Source organism: Armigeres subalbatus, chromosome 1 (assembly GCF_024139115.2).
Source record: "Armigeres subalbatus isolate Guangzhou_Male chromosome 1, GZ_Asu_2, whole genome shotgun sequence".
Taxonomy (NCBI): domain Eukaryota; kingdom Metazoa; phylum Arthropoda; class Insecta; order Diptera; family Culicidae; genus Armigeres; species Armigeres subalbatus.
In genome coordinates, this window is record NC_085139.1 from 296,334,395 (window position 1) to 296,354,588 (window position 20,194).

The 20,194-nt window shown below is 43.6% G+C and overlaps 1 protein-coding gene across 1 annotated transcript in view; it reads right to left on the bottom strand.

The window, feature by feature from the left end:
• Nucleotides 1–1,361: 1,361 nt before the first annotated feature.
• The window catches only part of LOC134207482 (uncharacterized), a 288,199-nt gene continuing 269,366 nt past the window's right edge, over nt 1,362–20,194 (bottom strand). The window contains exon 6 of the mRNA XM_062683196.1: nt 1,362–3,262. Coding sequence (XP_062539180.1) covers nt 1,870–3,262 — 1,393 coding nt within the window. The 3' untranslated portion in view covers nt 1,362–1,869. The remainder of the gene's footprint in view (nt 3,263–20,194) is intronic.

The following is a 20,194-nucleotide window of genomic DNA, read 5'->3' on the forward strand; positions in this document are numbered from 1 at the left end:
TTTCGAGCGATCACCATCCTTAATGCCGCCTACAAAGTGATATCCCAGATCATCTTCCGTCGTCTGTCACCATTAGTGAACGAGTTCGTGGGAAGTTATCAAGCCGGCTTCGTTGACGGCCGCTCGACAACGGACCAGATCTTTACTGTACGGCAAATCCTTCAAAAATGCCGTGAATACCAGGTCCCAACGCACCATCTGTTCGTTGATTTCAAGGCGGCATACGACAGTATAGACCGCGTAGAGCTATGGAAAATTATGGACGAGAACAGCTCTCCTGGGAAGTTACCAGACTAATCAAAGCAACGTGTGGTTTGCAAAACTGTGTGAAGATTTCAGGTGGACACTCCAGTTCGTTCGAATCGCGCCGGGGACTAAGACAAGGTGATGGACTTTCGTGCCTGTTGTTCAACATTGCGCTAGAAGGTGTCATGCGGAGAGCCGGGTGTAACAGCCGGGGTACGATTTTCAACAGATCCAGTCAATTTATTTGCTTCGCGGATGACATGGACATTGTCGGCCGAACATTTGCAAAGGTGGCAGAACTGTACACCCGCCTGAAACGTGAAGCAATAAAAGTTGGACTGGTGGTGAATGCGTCAAAGACAAAGTACATGCTTGTGGGCGGAACCGAGCGCGACAGGGCCCGCCTGGGAAGCAGTGTTACGATAGACGGGGATACCTTCGAGGTGGTCGAGGAATTCGTCTACCTCGGATCCTTGCTAACGGCTGACAACAACGTTAGTCGTGAAATACGAAGGCGCATCATCTGTGGAAGTCGGGCCTACTACGGGCTCCAGAAGAAACTGCGGTCGAAAAAGATTCGCCACCGCACCAAATGTGTCATGTACAAGACGCTTATAAGACCGGTTGTCCTCTACGGACATGAAACATGGACAATGCTCGAGGAGGACTTGCAAGCACTCAGGTATTCGAAAGACGGGTGCTTAGGACCATCTTTGACGGTGTGCAAGAAGACGGTGTGTGGCGGCGAAGAATGAACCATGAGCTCGTCCAACTCTACGGCGAACCCAGTATCCAGAAGGTAGCTAAAGCCGGAAGGGTACGATGGGCAGGACATGTTGCAAGAATGCCGGACAGCAACCCTGCAAAGATGGTGTTCGCTTCCGATCCGGCAGGTACGAGACGGCGTGGAGCGCAGCGAGCGAGATGGGCAGACCAGGTGCAGAACGACTTGGCGAGCGTGGGGCGTATCCGAGGATGGAGAGATGCGGCCTCGAACCGTGCATTGTGGCGTCAAATTGTTGATTCAGTGTTATCTGTTTAGATGTTAACTAAATAAATGAAAATGTAGGCAATTAAAATGAAAATCAGTACGATAAGCACATGCGCGTTTTAACCCATCCACTGGCGCATCTCACCCCGCATGGTTTCAAAATCATTTTTTTTCGGGTGCTTTTTAAAAATCAAATTTCTGTGCAATAAAATGGACAATTAGATATCTGTTATCGGTAGTCAGTCGCAGATATGCTGTTCTTCAGTATACGCTGATGAAAACTGGCTGAAATGGTGGTTTTCATTGATAAAAATGGCATTTTCCTTAACGTGGGCGTCCTACCCCCAGTTCCCCTATTTCGAATTCATAACAGAAATGATTTAAACCATGGAGAACTGAAACGTAGACATTCTCAACTACGAATAATTATTCCTTACAATACTAACTGGTCTAACCGATTCCCCCTTTTCTCGTTGAACTTTTCGATCACTCTAAATTTGAAATGTTTTGTGCGTAGTCTATCCAAACTATTCTACGAACCATTTCCCGTCGATCCACTGACTACCTACCGTTGAGCTGCTATCTTACTTCATAATCTTTGGCACCGAACTCCCATTCCCCATGCATCCGTTTTACACGTTATCCCGAAAGCTAACCCGATCCCTAGACTTGGTCGAACCCCGCGCCGAATGCGCACTGTACGTCCGGTTGAACCGCTGCAGCTGCTGCTGCTGGTGATGGTGCTTTTCCAGTTCCAGCGATCGCCGTGGTCCACTGTAGTAATGGCCCGGTCCGCCGTTCTTTCCCAGTGGTGGTGCCACCGCCGCCGCCGCCACCACTGCCGGTTGGGACGGTGGCAGCGATGTTTCGTAGCCGCTGTCCCGTTTGGCCGATGCGTAGCTCGAAACGCTCCGGCGGTTCGTCGCATTGCGGGCCTTGTGTGGCGAAATGGAGCGAGGTTTCGGTGCACCCGAACCTGACCCCGCCGCCGGTTCCTCCTCGAAGTAGTCATCAAAATTGGTGGAGAACTTCAGTTTGGAGTTCTGTCGCGACAGGTAGTACTCGTAGTTCTCCCGCTGGATCATCTCCTGGATATCCATGCTGCGTTCCCGCTCCAGCCGGTCGATTATCTCCATGTCGCGCGACAGGGTACTGAGAGATCCTTTCCGCGAAGAATAGTCACTCTCGGTTACGGAGATGATCGAAGGTGTGCCCTTCCGTATTCCAGAATCCTGCTTGGAGAGCGATCCATAGCGACCGGAACGCCTCTGGTAGATATCCGAGTCGGAATCGTTGGAGTCGTTTCCTCCTTGGTAGTACGGAGAAGCGGACTTGTGGATGACGTTCTGTCGTGGAACTGCATGGATCGGCTCGTACAGCTCTGGGGCAACTACTTCGCGTTCGTTGATGTTGCAGTCTGTGCTGGAGGTTAGGTTCGAGAAGTGTCCCGCAATCGATGAGCAGTAATCATCTTCTTCTTCGGGGCGTTTTTCCACGGTCTTAGGTTTTGGGTTTGGCGGGAGAGTGCGTTCACTTGTGCGACCGGCACTGCTCGTTGATTTCAGTGAAGACCGTTGCACTATGGTTCCCGAAGAGTCACGACTGTGCGCGGAAGGAGTCCTATCGAAGTTGCTGTGCTCGATGCGAAGCGGTGGCGGGAGTTGCCTTCGGGGTCGGCCAGTTGAAGTGGTTTTGCTCGCGGCGGGAGGTGCGGAGATGGAACTTTCGGCAACGGTGCTTTCGATAGTCGATTGTTGGGTCTTGGTGCTGACCCCAGCCGGAGATTTGGAGCGGTCCGTAGAAGGGGTGGGTTTGGAGCGTGTGTTACCTGAAGCGTGGCTGGAGGTGGGGTTTTTCGAGGGCGCAGCTGCTGCCGTTGAATGACCCACCGTGGCCATCTGCGTTGATAGAGGAGTTTTGACTCCGGGGGGTGGACTGTTCTCGTCAAGGGACTGTTCGGACTTGGTGCCGGTGTTGCGACGGGAGGACAGCCGAAGGTAACCACGGAGGCGTTCCTTTGCGGGTCTGTAAGGCAAGCAAGATAATTAAATTGGTTAGTTGCGATTACCTAATCAATAATATGGAAAAATCGATAGTGAATTTTTTTATGATTGAATGTCTGAACTCTGGATATCTTTAAACTAAAAGAAGCATTACTATCGTTTTTGGATAAAATTTATAAATTATCTTTTTTAAATATAATTGATAAGTTGATATTACTTCCGCGCAAAGTTAACGCATTTATCAACTATATGGAAATGCTAATATTATTTATCAAGCTCAAACAAATCGATATGATTTGTGGGGATGCATTCAAAGTGGTAAAGAATTTATCTCAGGAAAGTGGGAAAATTGGAGTTATAAATAGTTCAAAAACTTCAAACGAATCGAATTTCTTTACTTCCATGTCACATACATTTTTCTTTAATCATTCATAACTACATTCTAGGGTGTTCGGCATGACTGCATGAGATTTGATGACTCAACTCCGTAATTGGAAAAGTTAGTTTAGTCTCGGTTGCTTACACAACTGGCACGCTTGAGAAGAAAACATTAGAGGTGTGCACCGCCGCCATCAACAATTTTGTATATGCTTGCCGTTTTGGCAGGCCTTGTAGCACGCTGTCCAATCCTGCCACCAAGCTTTGCCTGCTGGGTGGGAGTAGGCTCAGATGCCCTTACCTGACTTGCGCTGATCTGCTTCTGAACACGAAAGCGTCAACCCTTGCATGACCTCCCTGCATGCCGTAAGGCACGTAAAGATAACCATGGGATCATTGAAGGCGACTGCTCCAGTAGGATTCGATGGCAGCCACAAAGGGAACCCATTTATAATGAGTGAAGCAAAATCAAATAATTTATTTGACGATGCGTTAAGCATGGAGGTGGTACACCCCTTTGCCAAAGGGGGTTTGGCGAGGTCTCCTCCCAGGGAGGCGGAGAGCGGAGTGACGGAGGCTGCAACTAGCAACACTAGAGTCTCCCCAGCAGTGGTATAGCCCTATCAGCCCGCTCGGCGGACCACTATCCGCGATGCGGATGGTCACCGAGTAACTCGATGATATCATCGAGTTCGCGAACGCAAGGCAAAACATCAGTAAGCAACTGAAAGAGAACTTTTGGATGCTCGCCAAGCTGTTCGAGTTGCAAGACAAGAACAGGATGCGTTTATCAGGCGGGTGGTGGGAAGAGAGAAGGCCGGTGCTCAAACCGATGCCTTCTCCTTCCTTGGAGGAGCGACCATGGCTCAAGAGGCGATTGATTTCGCCTTGACGGCCAATGAAGAAAAGACTGCGCCCAATCTGAAACGGTTCAGGCAGCAATCCGGCGAAGGCGCTCAGAACAAAGCCAAACAACGTGCGACCATAATGGCCAAACGTCGTCTGGACGGAGGAGATCGGATGCAGAGGAGCCCGGAGGGCGTCGACCCGAGAAGGTGACTTCTCGGCCCAAAAAGGCGAAAGGCACCAACCAGGCGCAAGTCGCCGGGCCGCACGTGGGTACCAGCCGGCCTGTGCCATCTGCACAAGGGACCGAAAACCCCTGGCAGCTGGTCAGTAGGGCAAAGCGGAAGTCGAACGCATCTCGACCCGCAAAGAAAGCTAAGGACAGAGGCGAGGCCTTGTTGGTGAAAACTGATAAGGCAAAGTAAGTTTAAGTCCTTAAATCGATGCAGGTGACCGAAAAGCTCTCGACGCTGGGTCAGGACGTGCGAGCGTCAGATGCACCAGGACTGGTGAAATGATCTTGGTTCTGAAACGCGGAGCGCAGGCTAGTGAGACTGACTACGGGAAGCTGCCCCAGAGGTCTTGAGTGACGACGCCGAGGTGAGGTCATTGGGGGCGGAAGTGACCCTCTAGTGCAAACAACTGGCCGAGGTCACGAATGTGGACGACGAATCTATGACAAAAGGTCGAACGACAAAAGGTCGAAAGGACAAAAGGTCGAGAGAACAAAAGGTCGAAAGACAAAATGTCGAAAAGACAAAAAGACTAAAAGACAAAAGGCCGAAAGGACAAAACGTCGAAAGGGACAGAAGATCGAAAGGACAAAAGGTCGAAAGGCACAGAAGGTCGAACGGGACAAAAGGTCGAAAAGGACAAAAGGTCGAAAGGGACAAAAGGTCGAAAGGACAAAAGGTCGAAAGGGACAAAAGGTCTATCAAGAACAAGTTAATAACAATTTCGGTGTATTCCAAAAAAATTTATGAAATGCATTTAACTTTAAGCAGAAATAACGCACTCATCTAATCAATCAAAGTTGAATAATGAGCAATTTTCTAAGAAGGAGTAATTACTATAAGACAATATTATGAATATCTAGATAGTTCTGAAATAGATAAAAAAGATTGTTAATAACAAATGAATAAAGCTTATATTTCGTGAGTGTTGTCATATACCACGCAGGCGCACGCATTGAAAATACACCGGCGTACAGTACACGCCGGTGTATTTGATCGAAGTGACATTTAGAAAACTCAAACATCCATCTATTAGTGGTATGATGAATTTAATTTAATTGTTAAAAATTGAAAAAAACAAAAGAGCAGAGTTTTTGCTAACTGTGAAGGGCAACTCTGGTGAGAGATTGATTCTCTCCGTTACAGTTTCTTGTCAATTTCAAACTTATGTCCCTTTCGACCTTTTGTCCCGTTCGACGTTTTGTCCTTTCGAACTTTTGTCCTGTTCGACGTTTTGTCCTGTTCGACGTTTTGTCCCGTTTGACGTTTTGTCCTTTCGACCTTTTGTCCTTTTCGACCATTTGTCCCTTCGACCTTTTGTCTTTCGACCTTTTGTCCTTTCGACGTTTTGTCTTTCGACTTTTTGTTCCTAACCCGGGTCTTCGTGCTTCATCGGAGAGAAAAATAAGAAGTAGCCGCGCAAGTAACACAGCTGAATCTTAACCACTGTGCAACTGCCCAGCAGCTGCTGTGGCAGTCGGTCTCGGAGTCGAGGACCGATGTTGCTCTCCTGTCCGACCCGTACAACGTCCCTGTCGATAACGGCAATTGGGTAGCGGACGGGTCTAGGATGACGGCTATTTGCACGACGGGACGGTACCCGATCCACGAGGTGGTACACTCCTTTGCTGAGGGTGTCGCGATAGCTAAAATCAATGGTGTATTGTATTGTAGCTGCTATGCTCCACCAAGGTGGCCATTAGAACAGTTCAACCAGATGGTAGATAGGTTATCGTCCGACCTAGTGAGTGGTAAGCCGATCGTCATATCAGGAGATTTCAACGCTTGGGCAGTGGAGTGGGACAGCCGCTGCACCAATCGAAGGGGTCAAGCGTTACTAGAGGCGCTAGCGAAGCTCGACGCAGTGCTAGTCAATGATGGTTCTGCTAGCACGTTCAGAAAGAAAAAGAAAGAAAAGAAAAAGACAGGGTCACCGTCTTTGACCAGAGGTCGCACAGACTGAACACTTAACATCTAGCGTTAGACAACGGACAGGGCATTTACACAACACCCAGTGGACCAGTGGGGAACCTTTCGCATTACGAAAAGTTTTCTCCTTACCGGGGCGGGGATCGAACCCACACAGAGAAGGAACGGGGTCGAGTCATGGATTGACGTAACGTTTGTCAGTCCTGGTCTGGCATCAGACTTGGACTGGAGGGTGGACGAGGGCAGCAATTTGATTTAAGATCAACTATGGCGTGCAACATCCATGGTCCGGGGACCCTTGTCAGGTCCGTGGGTAGAGAACCAATCACTTCCACAGAGAAGTTTTAACCGCGGCCCTGGTACTGGAAGCCAACAGTGAAGGTCTAAGTGTGGATGCGTTGATAGCTGTCCTATCACGCGTGTGTGATGCCACCATGCCGAGGATAGCCCTGCCGAGGAAAACCCTGCCGAAAAATGGCAGACGCCCGGTATACTGGTGGAGTCCCGAGATTGCGGCCCTTCGATCAACCTGCCTCAAGGCTGGACGAAGGATGCAACGTGCCCGCACCGAGGATGAAAGAGCGAACCGCCGTGAAGTGTTTGGAGCTGCGAAACTGGCCTTTAAAGGCCATCAAGACCAGTAAGAGAGCGTGTTTCGACAACCTATACGAAGGAATTATCGCGAATCCGTGTGGTGACGCCTACAGGATAGTGATGGCCAAGACTAAAGGGTGCTATTCACCCCCCGAAAGGTCACCGGATAGTTTGGCAAGGATTATCGAGGTACTTTTCTCGTCCTGAGCCACAAGTTCCTGGTCTCCTGTTCTTTTCTTTTTGGCATTACATCCCCACACTGGGACAGAGCCGCCTCGCAGCTTAGTGTTCATTGAGCATTTCCACAGTTATTAACTGCGAGGTTTCTAAGCCAAGTTACCATTTTGCATTCGTATATCATGAGGCTAACACGATGATACTGATAAGAAAATTATTTTGAGCTTTTGATACTTTTATGCCCAGGGAAGTCGAGACAATTTCCAATCCGAAAATTACCTAGACCGGCACCGGGAATCGAACCCAGCCATTCAATAACCCAGGCAATATGGATGCGGCCGAAATGGTGGCTCCGGTGACGAACGAAGAGTTAGCCGCGGTAGCCAAATCCCAGGTAACGAACAAAGCTCCAGGGCCGGATGGAGTTCCGAACAGCGCTCTCAAGGCAGCAATCATAGCGAACCCGAACATGTTCAGGCTAGCTATGCAAAGATGCCTAGATGAATGTAGATTCCCCGAAAGATGGAAAATACAGAAACTGGTGTTGTTGCCGAAGGCCGGGAAGCCGCCGGGCGACCCATCGGCACATAGACCAATCTGTCTGGGCAAGTTGTTAGAGAGGATCATCCTCAACAGGCTGACCCCGTACTCAGAGAGTCAAGCAATCAGTTCGGTTTTCGCAAGAGTAAGTCCACGTTGGATGCTATTAACTCGGTGGGAAATACCGGTGAGATAGCGATCCAACAGAAAAGACGAGGTTTTCGATACTGTGCGTTAGTGACATTTGATGTGAAGAACGCTTTCAACAGCGCAAGCTGGGATACCATCGCGCTCTCGTTACACCGGCTTAGCCTGCCGGTGGGCTTGTACCGGATGTTGGAAATCTATTTCCAGAACCGTGTACTATTATAAGAGACCGATGCCGGTCAGAGAAGCGTTCCTATTACCGCAGGAGTTCCGCAAGGTTCAATACTGGGCCCGGTACTATGGAACCTTATGTATGGCGGGGTTCTGAAGCTAAAGTTCCCTCCTGGTGTTATGATCGTCAGTTTCGCAGATGACGTAACCTTGGAGGTCTACGGGGAGTCAATTCCCGAGTTAGAACTGACCGCAGCACACGCGATCAGCACGGTGAAGGATTGAATGAGCGCTAGAGGCCTGCAGCTCGCTCAACAAAAGACGGAGGTGTTTATCGTCAACAATGGCAAGTCGGTTCAACATGCAGTGATTCAAGTGGGTGAAGTCGCGATCGCATCAAAGCGTAGTTTGAAGCTCCTTGGGGTCGTAATAGACGACAAGCTGACCTTCGTCAGCCATGTCGACTATGCGTGCAAGAGGGCTTCGACTGATGTTGCGGCATTATCGAGGATGATGTCCAACAATTCCAAGGTGTGTGCCAGTAGACGAAGGCTACTGGCAGGCGTTGCCGTATCTATTCTTAGGTACGGCGGCCCGTCCTAGGTGAGAGCTCTGGGGGTAACCGGTTACCTGCGGAAGCTGGAGAGCACGTACCGCTTGTTGTAGGGCCTTGATCGTCCATGCCTGATATTTTTCCCTGATAGGGGAGTTAATTTCAAATAATTTTGCTGAACATAGTGTCCACTTTGCAAATTTACACATCCTTTTTTCTGTTGGGGTTGACTTTCTGATATATCGATATTTTCATTCCAATATATCGGTGATATCGATACTTTGATTCGATTATCGTATCGAATCAAATATCGATATTTTGAAGTATCGGAACGTCCCTAGCTGAGGGTGGCTGGGTTCGATTCCCGGTGCCAGCCTAGGCAATTTTCGGATTGGAAATTGTCTCGACTTCCCTGGGCATAAAAGTATCATCGTGTTAGCCTCATGATATACGCATGCAGAAATGGTAACTTGGCTTAGAAACCTCGCAGTTAATAACTGTGGAAGTGCTTAATGAACACTAAGCTGCGAGGCGGCAATGTCCCAGTGGGGGATGTAATGCCAACGAAGAAGAAGAAGATCCCTATCTCTCTCTATGTCGATGGGTTCTGATCATATTTTGTTCAGGATTTTATCTCCTTATGTCGATATGGCCAAATTTTTAGGCTACTAGACCATCTTTGGACAATAACAATCACATCAGCAACTGGAAACGACATTTGTTTTGTTGTCGTTTTTCATAGCAACGAGCTTTTTTGAATCTAGTATCCATTTTAATTTTCCTTCCATTCCTCGATCTCTACCTCATCCCTTCAATATCGAGATGTGGAGAGGCGACTGTAATTGAATTCGCATAAGGATTCAAGTACCAGCGGTATGACAGATGCTGCACAACGGCGCGTCAATATAAAGTGTTGAGTTGTTAAAACTATTTGTGATGGCAGCGCACACATCACATCATCCGCGCTACCGAGAAAAATTATCTTAATCAATTAAAAATACGGCATTCCAGATTCATTTCGTATGTTTGTTGAGTATTTTCTTTCACGAAATACATTGCAATTGATTTTCATTTGTGTTACTTTGTTCTGATTCAATATATCGATATCAAAAGCAAAAATATCGATATGAGCGATATATTGAAAGCAAAATATCGATACAAAAATATCGGATATCGAAACAAAAATATCGATATTACGATATATCGGAAGTATCGGAACGTCCCTACCCTCAGCATGGTCTTGCTTTGTAGCCGCGCATCTTACCGCACGGCTAAGGAGGGCCCTAAGGAGATAGGGAGGTTATCGAGATGTAGAAAGCCCAAATGTATGTAGATTGAAGGGATTGAGGAAACCATCGACATAGGGAGAGATATCGAGATACAGAACATCGAGATGTGGAGAGTCGACTGTATATATTAGACGTGTTCCTATGGTAGATTAGATAAATTAACTTTGTTTAGTTATTAGAAAAATATTTGTGGAAATGGGAATTTCAAAGAATTGGAAGTCGTATGAAAATGTCCTTCCAAAACTCAAAAGAATATCCCCTAAAAATTTAAGAGAATTTTCTTAGGAATTTCTAAATATTTCTACGGGTTTTCTGAAGAAAATTTTGATGATTTTTTTTCGGATGGCAATTTTTGCGCAAAGTTTGAAGAAAGCCCGTGAAAATCTAAGAGAATTTCCTGCCGAAATTCAAAGGAATTTGATGTGAAACAAAATGATAATTTCTCATGAAAGCTTATGAGAATTTCCTTTTCACTGTCAATGGATTTTCTCGTGATAATTCTGAATTTTCTTTGAAAATTAAATTAGAAAAAAAACTTCAGTAAAAATTCTGAAGAGAAAATTTCTCGAAATTTCAGTTGTTTTTTTCGTGCGAACGGGAGATAGTGAGGCAGTATCATGCCGAAAACGCCTCCGCTACCGGTTAAAACTACGACGAACGCCGCCGCCGATGATTGTTGGACTGGTACACTCTAGATTGGATTAAGTAATAGAAAAAAAAGTTTCCAATAATTATTGTAAAGGGGTAATATGGTAATACTATAGTAATTAAATAACTAAAACAAATAGTCGGTATGAATTGTGATTAGACGCTGGTTTCCCAGGCTTTTGAATAGCTATTACTTTGACCTGTCGCCATTCTGGAGGTACGATGTTGTACTCCATGAAGCAGTTGTACAGGTCAAGTAATCGTGTTTTTGCGATATCTGGAAGATTTTTAAGAAGATTGAATTTGATGTTATCGCATCCCGGAGCAGAGTTGTTCGATGAAAGAAGAGACATAGATAGTTCCAGCATAGAGAATGGTCCACCCAAAGCACCGGGATCATGAATTGATTCTCGGAGTAGCGGTTCAGCTGGTACGGAATCTGGACAGACCTTTTTTGCGAAGTTGAATATCCATCGATTGAAGTATTCTTCACTCTCGTTCGTTGAAATGCGATTCCGCATGTTGCGGGCCGTTTTCCAAAGTGTTGTCATTGAGGTTTCTCGTGATAGTCCCTCGACAAAACGTCGCCAGTAGCCACGTTTTTTAGCCTTGAGGAGATTTTTGAGCTTTCTTTCAAGCCTCAAATACTCTTTGAAAAGTTCAGACCTTCCGTGTTTACGAAAGGCCTTGAAAGCATTAGATTTCTCAAAATTCAACTTAGTACATTCATCATCCCATCCAGGAGTGGCTGGTCTTCTTATGACAGATGTACTTGGAACGCGTCGTTTTTGAGCTTCTAGTGCGCTTTTATGAATCAATTCGGTAAGGAATCGATATTCATCCAGTGGTGGAAGAATATCAGTTGATTCAATACCAATTTTTACCGCCGATGCAAATTTTTGTCAGTCAATGTTCCTCGTTTGGTCAAAAAGAACCTGTACTGGCTCTGATCGTTGATAGCCATTTTTGATTATGGCGACTAAAGGCATGAGGTCACCACCATGGGGATCTTGGATTACCTTCCACGTACAATCTAACGATAGTGAATTTGAACATAAAGACAGATCAATACGGCTTTGTTGACCATTTGGTCCTATTCGAGTTACTTCACCTGTGTTCAAAATATTCAAGTTGAAATCGTCACACAAATCATAGAAAATAGGCGCTCTATAATCGTCATACGTTTCGCCCCAGCCAATACCATGTGCGTTCATATCACCCAATATCAATACTGGAGATGATAGGAGGGAGACTGCGCTCCAAAGCTGTCGACGATTAAGAGATGCGTTTGGTGGAATATAAACTGAAGCTATGCAAAGGTCTTTATTCTTTACATTTACTTGGCAAGCGACGATTTCCAAGCCATTTACAATTGGGATAGGAATTCTGTAGAAAGGGTAGCATTTTTTGATTCCCAGAAGAACGCCACCATAGTTATCATCCCGATCTTGGAGAATAATGTTAAAATCGTGGAAGTTGATTTGATCTTCAGATGAAAGCCAAACCTAGCATTAAATAACAATTATGTATATGTAATCACATGAAGTTTACTTACAGTTGAAGCCTATCAATAAAAGCGCTATCAAAACGGATTTTCTAAATTGCACTCCCACTACTCCCTCAATATAAATTCAAAAGAGATTTCCGGGGATTTTTGAAAAAATGGTTTAATGAAGCTCAGACAAGTTACCCGAGGAAATTCGGGAAAGCGTTCAGTGAAAATCAGTCCAGTGGAAATACGAACAAATTTCCTGTGCCCATTTATAAGAAAATTCACAAAAAAAAAATCCAAGGAGACAAAAGCAACAAAAAAAGCCACGCGCGACACAGAAAACGCTGCTGAGCAATATTAAGTCAAACGCCGTCGTCTATTTTGGAATCGGCGTTCACCTCTAGAAACCGTTTTTACTGCTTCATCTCTTTTCCAACCAAACAGAAATGGAAAATCGAACGGTACCTTCATATAAATAAGCCCAGAGTCCGGTGCGTCCCATCTCGAATCGAACCCTCCCAGCTCAACGATTTGCCCAATCGGTGTGGTGCGGTTGCGGTGTGTGATCTAACGGAACTCGTTATTTCCTTCGGAAAACTTCAGTGTTGTGCAAGCATCAGGTAATCCAGCAGAATGTATTGCTATTACTGGTTGCTTTCGTGTCGGCTCGTAAGTTTCCCTATTTTCCACTGGATGTTATGACTTCCAATCTTCAGGTCGGATCGGATCCCAAACGATGATGATGCCAAGCGTCATAACCATCATCACCATCACCATTTCCACCCGGTTGTCATCGTTATCCTTTATAACGCATCAAACTATATTGCGAGGAGCCGGGCGAGGTGCAATGTAAATCAAGCAGGATTTAGTTCGAGATACCAAGGTGAGAAACTTAGCGCATAACATCGCCATGAGAGGCTGTGAAAGCGCCCCGTGAAGGAAAAGATGCTTACGAGGAAAGTATGTTTTCCACTCAAAGTTATTGATTTCACGTGAGTCTTGGTGCTAATAGTTTGTTTTCCCGCATACACACGGTCCAGCACGGTTGATAAACATGGACCTATGAAAATAGACAATTTGATACTTTATTTGTTCTGTCAGATGGTTGGGTTTCACATCTTGATTTTCATTTAAATTTAAGTCCTTACCAAAATAATGCTGGAATAATTTAAAACCTAAAAACCCGAACCCGGAATATTTTATTTCATCACCCGAGAACAAACACACTGTTAGAATATTGATTAGGATGATTATATTAGGAAGCTCTGAAATTTCGAATGTCCTGGAAGCTGGAGACATTTTCAACATTCCTTTAATTTTTTTAGGAACTTTCGACAATTAGATTTCACCTTCCAAACGAACAGTGCGCAATAAATTTCAAATTCTAACACTGAGCCACCAGTTCGCTGTTCCTATCGAATCAGAAACGCAAATTGACCACACACTGGAGCAATTCTATTTGCTTCCGGGAACGGAACGGCAATTCCCGTCCCGAACGAATCTCTCTCCGTTACCTAACAGGAGGGATCCGACGAGGGAAAGCAGCACTAATCAGCTTTGTTCGTCGAAGGCGACGTTCTAGCGAACGATGTCGTTAGGAACCCCGCGCTGAGCTTTCACAGTTAATTGCTTTCTGTCGGTCTGGTCTAGTGGTTTGGTGGAATTGAACCGGTCCTGAGCCACGCACCGGTGATGGTGATGTTGCATACCAACCAAGCAGTGAGCTTTAACTCGGAGCCAATTGAGCGTGCAGCACATATGTGCGTCGTTCCGCTACGGGTTCCGTTCCGACCGCCGAGCAGACGCGCCAAGCATGTCTTCCTCGCATTCACATTCGACAAGGCAGCCCTCCCTCGGGAGTCACGCACACGTGAGTGATAATCAAGTTGACACTTCTTTGTGCTTTGTCCCTGGGGGGGATCACGTGGGTATGCCACAGTCGTCCGACCAGGTGAGGAAGGACTCTGCTCTACACGTTGTTGGACGTTATTCTTCAATGATGGCAGTTAGATGCTTCTATCATTTACCGTCATAGATTATACCAAAGTGGGCATCCCATTTCGTATTCAAGTCCCATAAGCATGGCAAATCAATCGTGTTTGACGAACATTCATTCTCTTGTAGGGTGGCTCAAGTTTCGAAATTACCTCTTTTGTATGAAGATTACTCGAGAAGTAGTTCTGCTAACTGCTGCTGCATAATTGATTTGATACTTTGACCTTAAATAGCGCTTGTCATTCTAATGAAATAAATCTACAGAATGTATGTTCGCTGACCGTTCTCATTTTGGACACTAGAAAGTCGGCGGTTGAGTGAAATGTGACCATCCATACAAAATCTTCAGATACAGTGAACTCTCCCTTACTTGATATCGAAGGGATTATCGAGTTAGAGGGTATCGAGATAGAGAAGATATTTTTGTTTCTCCAATATATCAAACACTTTTCATAGCATGCATGCATAAATCTGGTTTAGGGTAGTTTGGACGAAATAATTGGAGGGGCCCTCCTTAGCCGTGCGGTAAGACGCGCGGCTACAAAGCAAGACCATGCTGAGGGTGGCTGGGTTCGATTCCCGGTGCCGGTCTAGGCAATTTTCGGATTGGAAATTGTCTCGACTTCCCTGGGCATAAAAGTATCATCGTGTTAGCCTCATGATATACGAATGCAAAAATGGTAACCTGGCTTAGAAACCTCGCAGTTAATAACTGTGGAAGTGCTTAATGAACACTAAGCTGTGAGGCGGCTATATCCCAGTGTAGGGATGTAATGCCAATAAGAAGAAGAAGAAGAAGAAGACGAAATAATTGGCGACTTTAATGCCAAACACCATTCATGGAATAATGCTCAAATCAATTCCAACGGTAAAATTTTATTTGAAGATTGTTCTGCGGGTTATTATATAATCGGGTGATTGGAAGAACACGTCACGATATGGACATACCTCCATGAGCGGTAGTGCGAATTCCGCATAAACCTGCCGATCGATAGAACTAGATGTAAAACAGAACAGCACATGGGAGAGGAGCTGTTGGGAGAACCATCCATCGTTCAAACCGCGAAAATCGGAAGACTGCGGTGGGCCGGGCATGTAGCCAGAATGTCGGACAGTAATTCGGTGAAAATGGTTCTCGACAACGATCCGACGGGAACAAGAAGGCGAGGTTCACAGCGGGCAAGGTGGATCGATCAGGTGGAGGACGACTTGTGGACCCTCCGCAGACTACGTGGTTGGCGACGTGCAGCCATGAACCGAGCTGAATGGAGAAGTCTTTTATGTGCAGCACAGGCCACTCCGGCCTTAGTCTGATGATAAATAAAAAACATGGGGAGATCGTTGCCTGGATCTTTTTGCCTGTCTTGGCACGGTGGTTTCCATACCACTAACCAAGCCGTCCACAACCAGGACGTTAGGCAAGAAGATTCACGCTTCGATTGTGTGCTGTTCAATAGATGGTCTTCCTTTCTCCCTTTCACCCTCTATCGCTTCATACTTGTTCGCGCCCTAGCGAACGGCTTTCAATCTGATGATTTTCAATTATCTTTCGAATATCTACTCCCTCATACTTTGAGTAGAAATGACCGATAAAGCCGATAAACAAATCATTTAATACAATATCCTTAAGGACCAACTTATTTTTCATCCACTCGAATTCATTCGACAATTGATTTGATTTCAACGGGTTCAACTCAGCTGTGTGGCAAATTGGTAACTTATGCTGATTTAGACTCTGATCACCTTCCTGTGACGTTTGAAATCCCATAAGAGCCATTTATAATCCAATTAGCTCTACTTTTAATTATCATAGAGCTGATTGGGGTTTATATAAAACAATATCTATAAGAATTTCGATGTATTAATTCCTATAAATATCAAAAATGATAAATATTGACTATGCTCTCGTATATTTGACAAATTTAATTGTCGGAACCATAGGCATTGCGATTCCTGAATTTAAAATAAATTCAACTACAAGATTATTGTCGACGTAGTGTTGTGCTTAATCATCATCAGACGATCATGATTGCAATTTTCATGTGAAAACTTTTCACGTGAAAACAGTAGGCGAGTTGTCGCCGGCGACAACTTCTCAAATTTTCTACTCAAACGATAATAAACTCAAAAATTTCATTCGATCATTAATCTTCACTGATATCAGCTAATTGTCAAAAGTTCCGTTATATCTTCTATTTGGCGTTATGGTTTCATGGTAGTAAGGAAAAAGAGTTCAAAATGTAACGGTAAATGCTTCAAATCAAGATACGATTTTCAAACAATTCTTAATCGCTGGCGAGTTTTTATCACTTGATAAGGGGCCATCCACAAAGTACGTCACTCTCCTAGGGGGGAGGGGGGGTTCCGAGCAGCGTGACCACTCATATTAAAAATTAAGAGTTTTAATACAAAAAGTGTGACTAAGGGGGGGGGGGGGTTGAAAATGGCCAATTTTTGCATGACGTACTTTGTGGCTCTTACCTAATCTAAAAGTAAAATCGCTGGTGAGTTTGACCATTCTCGATTTATCGAAAATTTGATTTTTCCCATCCCTGGCTCGACGACTTTAAGCTACTGATCCGGCTGAAAATTGTGAGGCGAAGGCAATTAAGCATATGCGGTATTTCGAAAAATTTCGTTTCAGGTGGTTCGAAACGAAATTCCGATGAATTTCGCGGAATTTGAGCATGGCGAAATCTGATTTCTTGATTTCGTTTCGTTTCGTAAAATAACAAAAATTTCGCTAGAAAAAACTAGCTTCTAACGAAATTTAACGGAATTCCGCGGAATTTCGAAACAAATTTAGACTAATTCATACTTTATATTATCAAAAAATTTTGGCTGCGCCGCTGAACAAAATCGTCAAGTTGTTTTCAAAACTTTAGGTTATACAAATTTTTCTATTAACGCTTACTAACCCCATTCTTAGTCGACAAATACGTAAGTAGTTTTCTTCTATAAAACGTCTTCAGTGTTTCCATGATTGAAATTTTGTGATATTTTTTTACTATTTGCCCAATATGCATGCGGAATCGATCGTGTTACTGCTGGTCATGGGATGGCAGCTAGTCCGGGAGAACGCGAAGTGATAAAAATCTGCCTCGCGTAGCAGAAATTTGTTTAACCAGTGTGCAATCGATCTTCTGATGCTGATCACGCCAGCTAGTGTGGGTGAATGCGAAGCGATAAAACTAATGTCTGCATAGAAGAGCACACAATTATTTAGTGCGGAATCGATCGTGTTGTAGAAGATTATTAAACGAAGCACATTGATCTTGCGTTGGATTGATTTGAAACACAGTTTTCGTCTTCTTGATTTCAAAATAACTTGGTTCACAATAAATATTTGGTCGCTTACCAAGGGGTTTCACATGACAGGTTTGTTGTATGAGTGTTAAAAATACATCTTCCGAACATATAGTATGTTACGTTTTGGTATGAAAAACTGCTTTGATTACTTTCACACGACCCAAACAGCGCAAAAATTATCGATATTTTTAACATTTTTCAGTCGCAACCTTGTTTTTGATTGCACATTCACAAGACTAAACTTCAGTACTAAGGATGTTTTCAATAACCGACTTTCAACATTGTTCTGTCAAATTGAATACCAAAACAAAAATGCTGACCAACACGTTCAAAGAAATAATTTTTATACAAAAACGAATGAAAACAAGCATGCATGAAATGATGAACACCATTTTAATAATATTAATAAACATATACAAACTGAATAAATAAATCAAATTTGTTTCGAAGTCTCGGTCGAAACATTATATGCGGCTCATGTTTCATTGGCTAACTTTTCATTTTACTTCTTCTAAATTCATTCGCCATTGATTGAAGAAAAATATAACTATGACAAGACATAATTTTGAAATTGGTATGTAAACAAATTCTTGAATCTGCAAAAGAAAAACAATATGGCGAGTTGTCGATAAACAACAGGGTCGATGAAGAATGTTTATAACATTGATCTTTAAAGATGTTAAAATTACGTTAAACTTCTATTATTAGGGTATATATTCTGACGAGACAAATGTCAAAAAATGAACATGTTATGACATTGTTCGTAAAATCTTCCTGTAGACATGTCTCGCGCTTAGTCATAGGGGCGTAACTGTATTGATCGATTTTTTTAAATCTATTTTATATTTTGGTTATAACACAATTGTTTCAAAAGCTACAACCGTGATTATCAATTCTGGTGCAAGATACATTTATCCTTTATCGCACCAAACCATTAAATCATCGACAAACTAGCACAATTCGCCACAATAATAAAAAGAAAACATCGACGAAAAGAAACCGATCAATACAGTTACGCTCCTATGAAACTAAGCGCGAGATGTTTTATGTTGTGAGAATGTGAAACGAAACATCTAAAAAAACCAAAAACGAATACAAACAAATGTCAAAAATCGACATGTTATCAGCAAGTTGTGAGAATGTAGTATGAAATTTCTTCTCTGATCAAATTGTTGTATGTTTTGCAAAAACCTTATCATAGCTTTCCTTAAACATAACATGTTTTGTATTTCATTTTCCCTACCTTTTTGCAACATCATTATTGTGGATTTACTTGACGAATGGATTCGAAGGTCGGTTTACTTGCCTATTTCAAACGTTCCCTTCTGCAGCAAGGTTTGCCAAACTCATTAAATGTCTGGTAAATTACCTTGTTTTTCGCTTCTTGTCTATCAAAACAGATGTGAAAACATCGGAAAAAGAAAGAGAAGTCCGAGGGAAACAGCAAAAAGCACGTGGCAGAGTTTTGACAGATTTTACTATGAAAACCGGTGTGAAGATGAAAACGGCAATTCCAACGACCGTTCAAGGAGCGACTATTTCGAACGGTCGGATCCAATAGGGAAATCCACGTAAACTACTAGCCCGCATAGAAAAATATCAAACATTAATTTTTCCACTAATCATTTTTCGATTATACATTTTATGATAAGATTATTTATGGTATCGTAGTAAATTATACACCAATTGTACCATGAATAATTTTGACGATAGCCTCTACAATTTTTGGAATTTGGATGATACACTGAACGGGACGTTACGTATCGTTACCATTCAAAAATTACCTTTTTTGCGAACAAAAAAATGTCTGTATCATTGAGGTTACAATCACTTTATCATGCATTCAATGATTCTATGAATAATAATCGTTTGGTGTATGATCGAAATTTAATTATGAATAGTTTGACATTTTTCATTTGTATCATAGAATCATAAAAGCGCTATTACTTGAAGAGTTATCATTCCATGAATAGAAACTGAATAATATTACCGATTTGATGAATGGTTCATTTCTATTTGGGAGATCTTCGTTAAGAATGATGTTTCCGGTATTACTTGGGTACCTTCTCAACTAACCAACGATTCCTTTTCCGTAGCGCTCACGGAGATGCAGAGCATACCTCGGTCTCTTAAAACAATGAGTGTTAAACTTATTTTCCACTCCTAATACTAAATTGACTATAAGCACCGTTATTGACCAGCATCGTTATTGTTCACGAATTGGAAACTCCCAAGCAAGTATACAATAAGAATTACTTTTTTGTATCCCAAGAATATTATTTCATTGGTGAGCTGTGCTTATTTGCTGTTTCTCGGCCACTCAAGGCAAAATTTTCAAGACGACTTATCTGCTTTTGTAAACAAAGATTCAAACGACGATTTGACGAATCTGATTGCCCTCCCACGCAAACCAACACCACCAATAGGTAGATGAAGGTTTACGCTACTTTTTGATGGTGTTGGTTTGCGTCGGAGAGCTATCAGATTCGTCAAATCGTCGTTTGAATCTTTGTTTACAAAAGCAGATAAGTCGTTTTGAAAATTTTGTCTTGCAATCATGATTAGCAACTACGATGTGTACAATTAAGAAACGCTATTAAGCTCTTCTTCGACTATTTGCACAATATGTGAGGAACATTGCAGATTTGTGGGC